Source organism: Haliotis rubra, unplaced genomic scaffold (genome assembly GCF_003918875.1).
Source record: "Haliotis rubra isolate DU_JTF1 unplaced genomic scaffold, ASM391887v1 Scf594, whole genome shotgun sequence".
NCBI lineage: Eukaryota > Metazoa > Mollusca > Gastropoda > Lepetellida > Haliotidae > Haliotis > Haliotis rubra.
The window spans coordinates 4,686-12,289 of record NW_025767295.1 but is presented as its reverse complement, the minus strand read 5'-3'; the positions used below and the strand labels follow the sequence as shown (position 1 = coordinate 12,289).

Here is a 7,604-nt window from a genome sequence, read left to right as displayed (position 1 = left end):
GAGGTCAAACACACTTTGATTTCCACTGACAGCTGCCTTCATGATTGCTGTCAATCCATGTCTCCCTCTACTGTTGATGTTAGAAGGAGACAAGAGGTGTTGTACTATAGCAGTATTCCCACCCTGACAGGCAAGATGAAGTAAAGTATCACCAGATGTAGCCACCAGTGTCAGGTCAGCTGGATTGGACACAAGGAGGTCAAACACACTTTGATGTCCACTGACAGCTGCCTTCATGACTGCCGTCCATCCATGCTCACCTCTACTGTTGATGTTAGAGGGAGACAGGAGGTGTTGTACTATAGCAGTATTCCCACCCTGACAGGCAAGATGAAGTAAACTATTACCAGATGTATCCACCAGTGTCAGATCAGCTTGGTTGGACACAAGGAGGTCAAACACAATTTGATGTCCACTGACAGCTGCCTTCATCACTGCTGTCCGTCCATGCATACCTCTACTGTTGATGTTAGAGGGAGACAGGATGTGTTGTACTATAGCAGTGTTCCCACCCTGACAGGCAAGATGAAATAAAGTTTCACCAGATGTATCCACCAGTGTCAGGTCAGCTTGGTTGGACACAAGGAGGTCAAACACACTTTGATTTCCACTGACAGCTGCCTTCATGACTGCCGTCCATTCGTGCTCACCTCTACTGTTGATGTTAGAAGGAGACAGGAGGTGTTGTACTATAGCAGTGTTCCCACCCTGACAGGCAAGATGAAGTAAACTATCACCAGATGTAGACACCAGTGTCAGGTCAGCTTGGTTGGACACAAGGAGGTCAAACACACTTTGATGTCCACAGACAGCTGCCTTCATGACTGCCGTCCACCCATACTCACCTCTACTGTTGATGTTAGGAGGACACAGGAGGTGTTGTACTATAGCAGTATTCCCACCCTGACAGGCAAGATGAAGTAAACTATCACCAGATGTAGCCACCAGTGTCAGGTCAGCTTGGTTGGACACAAGGAGGTCAAACACACTTTGATGTCCACTGACAGCTGCCGTCATGATTGCTGTCCATCCATGTTCACCTCTACTGTTGATGTTAGAGGGAGACAGGAGGTGTTGTACTATAGCAGTGTTCCCACCATGACAGGCAAGATGAAGTAAACTATCACCAGATGTAGACACCAGTGTCAGATCAGCTTGGTTGGACACAAGGAGGTCAAACACACTTTGATGTCCACTGACAGCTGCCTTCATCACTGCTGTCCGTCCATGGATACCTCTACTGTTGATGTTAGAGGGAGACAGGAGGTGTTGTACTATAGCAGTGTTCCCACCCTGACAGGCAAGATGAAGTAAACTATCACCAGATGTAGACACCAGTGTCAGGTCAGCTTGGTTGGACACAAGGAGGTCAAACACACTTTGATGTCCACTGACAGCTGCCTTCATGACTGCCGTCCATCCATGCTCACCTCTACTGTTGATGTTAGAGGGAGACAGGAGGTGTTGTACTATAGCAGTAATCCCACCCTGACAGGCAAGATGAAGTAAACTATCACCAGATGTATCCACCAGTGTCAGGTCAGCTTGGTTGGACACAAGGAGGTCAAACACACTTTGATGTCCACTGACAGCTGCCTTCATGACTGCCGTCCACCCATACTCACCTCTACTGTTGATGTTAGAGGGAGACAGGATGTGTTGTACTATAGCAGTGTTCCCACCCTGAGAGGCAAGATGAAGTAAACTATCACCAGATGTAGACACCAGTGCCAAGTCAGCTTGCTTCGACACAAGGAGGTCAAACACAATTTGATGTCCACTGACAGCTGCCATCATTGCTGGAGTCCAGCCAAGTCTCCCACTACTGTTGATGTTAGAGGGAGACAGGATGTGTTGTACTATAGCAGTGTTCCCACCAAGACAGGCAAGATGAAGTAAACTATCGCCAGATGTATCCACCAGTGTCAGGTCAGCTTGGTTGGACACAAGGAGGTCAAACACACTTTGATTTCCACTGAAAGCTGCCTTCATGACTGCCGTCCTTCCATACTCACCTCTACTGTTGATGTTAGAGGGAGACAGGAGGTGTTGTACTATAGCAGTGTTCCCACCCTGACAGGCAAGATGAAGTAAACTATCACCAGATGTAGACACCAGTGTCAGATCAGCGTGCTTGGACACAAGGAGGTCAAACACACTTTGATGTCCACTGACAGCTGCCCACATTGCTGGAGTCCAGCCATATATCCCTCTACTGTTGATGTTAGAAGGAGAGAGGAGATGTTTCACGACAGCCTTGATGCCACTATGACAGGCAAGATGAATAATTCCATTGCAATATTTATCTTTCACATACAAGTTCGATTTTTTCCATAGTAACTCAAAACAACCTTGTGATGCTGAAAGTGCTGCAACCATGACAGGGGTTCTGCCATTCACATCAACAGAGTTTATCACATTATCTCCAGGTTTCCTATTTAACAGGATTTTCAGGGATTTTTCCATTCCTGTCTTACAAACCAGATGGAAGATGTTTTGTAACTTCTTGTCTCTAGTGTTAACGTCAGCACCTTCCTGGAGCAGATACACTAGAATATCGGAGCTGCCATTTTCAGCAGCTTGCAACAAGAGTCTGTTCAGTGTCAATTGTTGAACTGGTTTTTCAGAGTGAGTGAAGAGCCATTTCAATATTGTCACATTGTTGCTTTGTGCACACCCTTCCATAGCTTGACTGATCTCCTTTTGAGAGAACACTTCACCTGTTGTGTGTTCTACATCTGTAACTAGATGTGCATTATGTCCAAGAACAGCCCAGTACAGGAAACATTTTCCTTTCTCTCTCCTGTGAAACCAAAGTTCATCTTTAGAATCAGTTTGATTATGATGATGGTGGTGCTTTGTCCCATCACACTGAAGTTTGTTGAGCAGTTTAAAAGCTGTTGTGTCTCGTTTGAGAACAGGATGTGTCACTGATTGAGAAAACTTTCCTTGTTTAATAGAATCTGCAAACCTTGTGGTTAGTAGGTCATCATAATTATCTGAGACATATATCAGATGGATATGGTCATCAACTTTGTTTCTTCAACCTTTTCACCTTGTACTCTTTCAAACAGAAAGTCATCACTACAGTTCTTCAAAACAAAGACTGGACTGATATTGAACAAGGCACAGGCACAAGCATCATAGATTGAAGAATGGGCAAAAGCCAACAGTGTCTCCTCTTGTGAAGAATGTACCTCTAAAACTTTTAGCGGCTTTGTACATGCCTGAACGTGTAGCATTTGGCATCAGGTCTTGAACAGTTTTGACCATCCTGTCCATTTCCTTGTCTTCATCTCCACTGTCTAACCTGGTCAGGTTCAATTTGTCTTCACACAGCAGCATCAGAACCAAACTGGCCGATCTATCATTTCTATCTTCAAGTAACTGCTTCAGTTCTAACCTAAGATAAAAGAGTGGTTCCTTGAAAAATGATTTTGCATTTTAAAGAAAGAGGAAAATTCAAAACAAAGTTTACAAATGAGAGGAAATCCAAAGATGTTGGAAGAGATTTCCAGCTCATTGTAATCTGGAATATGTTGCACAGAGTAGTCACCAAAAGCATGCCTATGTCGTTCAAATATTGATTTCTTCTCTTTGTCAGAAAGCCTGTATTGTTCTTGTTTTGTTAAGTCCACTACTGTCTGACCCTTGAACAATTTGAAACCCTCATACTGCAGTTTTGCAAGTCCATCATGGAAATTGTAAGATTTTGATGTGAAGACAACATGAATGTCCTTTGTTTGAGATTCTGTTAAACTTTGCACTTTGTTTCTGAATTTTCACCAGCATCACTGTTTTCACTCAATTCTGACCGTTTCTCTTCTGCTCTCTGCTTTTGTTCTAAATGGGGGAGAAGATTGTTCAGAAAGTTTTTAACCTGTGAAGTATTAGCAGATACTCCAACTGTACCAAACAAATCGTCTACAATCAGAAATACTCTTGAGTAAGTATTAAGACATCGGTCAAAGTCAAACTTCTTAAGGCTGTCCACAAACACGACCTCGTACCCCTTTTGTCTATACTGTGAACCCAGCATCAGAGCCATTGTTGTCTTGCCTTCTCCTGAAGCGCCACAGATAGTCACATGACCAAATTCCTTCAACTTCTGTTTCACTTTTCTGTAGGCTTCAGTTGGAGCAAAAATCTTCCTTGCTTCATCTGTGCGCAAATCAAGGTTATCTGTGAAGGGGAAAAAAGTTTTTACCATCCCCGCAAAGACTTCGGTGTAAACATAAAACGACAAAGTATTCACTTATTTCTGTTGTGTGTGGAACATCCCTCAGTTGTTATAAGTCTCATCCAAAGAAAGTGATATTTCAACTCCACATTTAAGACTACTTTGAACTGAACACAAAACACCAACATGCTTATTCACTGACAAAAGCTTGTGGTATCAGTTGTGAAAGCACAGCAAAATTGACACAGGGTGTGTACTAGTTGTTTTATATACAGATACATGATTCAAGATTCATTAGTTTTGCAAGATATGTCAATACATCAGGAGTTTATATACGATGTATTCTTCTATCAAACATTTCAATCCATGTGGGTGACAGGTAGGACCAGGGAAACAACATGGTGGTATGCACAGATTCTGTCCCTGAGAAACTGAGAATGGTAACAGTCTTGAACAAGATCTAGTCACTTACTGACCCTTCCTCCATCAACACTCACCTCTCCCCAGTGTTCCTTGTCCTGCCCCTCCAGTGACGATGTTGATCATGTTGGCAGCTTGGGCGTTCCCTGAACGCTGTTCACCTGTCAACACCAAACAGGAGGAATCATCAGTAACCATGGTAACCAAAACCTGAATTAATCAGGTGTTTTCTTTCCACATTGAATAACATTATTTCATATTACTGCAGGGCGAAAAGTTGGGTTTCTATCATTCTGAAGACGTTCACATATTTCATGATGATAAAACTTATCCTGTCATATACAATCGCTGCTGAATTAAACATATTAATCAGGAATCATGAGATTCAACAAACTGTCTGACGCTCTGTCAGCTCCTCAACATACTGACACAGAGTGAAGCAGATCAAGTTGATTCATACACTGTATTCAGGAAGCAAACAAGTATTGTTCAAAATAGACACCTTCTCTCCTCATAATTATACCCATGATGAACTGAAATGTCTTTTGACTGACAGACTGACATAATTCTTGGATATTATCAAGATCGGGGTACAGCCATGAAGATCCTGGTTAGAATTGGTCTTCCGCAACCCATACTTGTCGTAAGAGGCGACTAACCAGTAGTGGATGTAACATGTACACGAGACGGTCCCCCATTACACGTACAAGTGACTACCTGAGAGGGTGTGGTGTTTCTGCTTTCCCGAAAAACCTGTTTATTCACGACTGTCAAGTAACCACCACGCTTGGGGATTTTACGGGACGCTTTAATCATCCCGCATCGTGTTTACACGTTGATTGAATCAAGCGCTTCAGTTTGTATCGCAGAGAGCACCCATCTCACGTACAAGAGATCATAGTCCATCTCGCGTACACGATACGTCTCTGACTGCTACCAGGATTGGGTGGTCAGGCTTACTGACTTGGTTGACACATGTCATTGTATCCCAGTTGTGTAGATTGATATTCATGCTGTTGATCACTGGATTGTCTTGTCCAAACTATTCACAGACCACTGCCAATTAGCTGGAATATTGCTGTGTGCCATTAAACAACACAAACACAAATCGTCATGCTAAAACAGGCTGTGAACATCCTGTGAACATTTCAGAGCAATGTGTCTTTCTGTTCTGAAAAAGGTGTGAGCCTTAAAAGTTGTATTCTCCACTAAATGGAGGTGACAAAACATCCATCTGCTAGAGACCGCCTCCATGGTGAAGTGGTTAGAGCGTCCGCCCGGAGAGCGGAAGGTCGCGATCCCCAACCGCGTCATACCAAAAGACATTAAAATATTCTCAAGTACGACGTTAAACCCAATTTCACCTCACTTCAGCTCCATCTGCTAGAGGCTAGAACAGTCGATATACAATCTGACTGCTCATGAATCAGTCAAATAGTGATTATACCAGGTGGTGACGAAAAGGTGGGCGTATCCTGCCTTATCAGTTTCACATGTCCTAAATACATGCAAAGGCTAGTCAATTGTTCACATGAAAACATCTGTGGCATCCAGTTTCAAAACCGCAAATGTCATTTAAATAGTTAATTTATAAGGACATGATTTTGACAACGTTTGAAGGGAGAGTTCACAGTACAAAGAGACAGACAGGTGGAAAAGTACAACAATGACGAACTGAGTGAAATTTGACTGATGTAAAATATTTGAATTGGAATATTAAAAAGAATGAACAGGACACCTTAGTTTGTTTTATTTCATGTAAATGTCAACTCAGATGACAACCCTGAGGACAAGAGTGACACCAACCTGTACTTAGTGTGATTGCTTGGCTCTCCAGCTCAAGGACCTCCCTGTGCTCAGCTGAACCTGCGGGTACCAAGTGACCTTCATGTTCCTCGTCTGAACTGACTCCACTGCTACCAGAGTCATCCTCTGCTGTAAGATATTCCTCATCTGAACTGGATATGTCAATATCAGGAACTGGCAAGTCACCTCTCAAAGCTAACATGTCAATGTGACTTTCAGACTGCTCTCCGGAAGCGGCCATGTGACCTTCAGATGACTCACCAGAAGTAGCAACGCGAAATTCAGATACCTCATTGGAAGTTTCCATGTGACCTTCAGATGGCTCACTGGAAGTGGCCATGACCAGATGGTGTCCACTATCTTCATCTCTACTGGCCATCACAAGTTCGCCTCCTCACTTCACCGTGCTGTCTGTGAAAATAATGAGGAATCTAAACATGCTATGACAATAAGTAAGCTGGTCTGACAACATTGTTCCAAGGGTTCTGTAGCTCACCCACCATTATTGAATGTCCTTATACAAACTTTAACAAACAACCTCACTGGACTCACTGGTTTGCTGATGGAAGAATTATAATGGCAATGTCAAATTCCATCATATGTCTTGGTTGTCCATGATGCAAGTCAAATTCCATCATATGTCTTGTGTGTCCATGATACAAGTCAAATTCAGGCAAACATTCAGCCACCCAGAAATATTCACTAAACAGTTAAATAAACTATTTGGAAAAAGGTACATTAAACAAAGACTTTTCTTTTTGTATTAATGTATTTGTATCCTATTTTGATTGAAAGCGAGGTGAAATTGTGTTTAACGTCGTGCTTGAGATTATTTCGCTCAAATGACGACGTGCGTGTGTATGCGTATGTGCGGTTGCTTGTACTAGCCCAGACTTAAGCTGGTTTTATAGTGCTAGTCCACTGAGATACCACGCCACAGTGAAGCCTGAATACCCCACTCAGATACATTATACTGACTCCGAGCCGACCACGGATTGAACCCGTGACCTTCCGCTCTCTATTTTGATTGGATAAAACTGCAACCTTTCATGATAATAGTATGCTATGCCTGACAAAGGTGAATACCCTGCTGATGCTTTAAATCTTCTCAAACTAAAACTTTTGGTAAACAAATGCAAGTACCAGTGAGGAACTGGGTTAGAACTGGTCTTCAGCAAACCATGCTTGACTAAGAGGC

The 7,604-nt window shown here is 42.8% G+C and overlaps 1 protein-coding gene across 3 annotated transcripts; it reads right to left on the bottom strand.

The window, feature by feature from the left end:
* Nucleotides 1-3,620: 3,620 nt before the first annotated feature.
* Nucleotides 3,621-6,825, bottom strand: LOC124255141. 3 transcript variants are annotated; one of them, XM_046688983.1, is made up of 3 exons: nt 6,549-6,825; nt 6,407-6,494; nt 3,621-4,761 (listed from the first exon to the last, which is right to left on the bottom strand). In XM_046688983.1, exons 1-3 carry the CDS (start codon nt 6,783-6,785, stop codon nt 4,667-4,669), a joined length of 420 nt encoding a protein of 139 aa, XP_046544939.1. In that variant the 5' UTR covers nt 6,786-6,825; the 3' UTR covers nt 3,621-4,666. The 3 variants fall into 3 exon arrangements, with proteins under 3 accessions (XP_046544939.1, XP_046544938.1, XP_046544937.1); XM_046688982.1 differs by having other exon boundaries at nt 6,407-6,499; nt 6,554-6,824; XM_046688981.1 differs by having other exon boundaries at nt 6,407-6,825.
* Between the last annotated feature and the right edge of the window lie 779 nt (nt 6,826-7,604).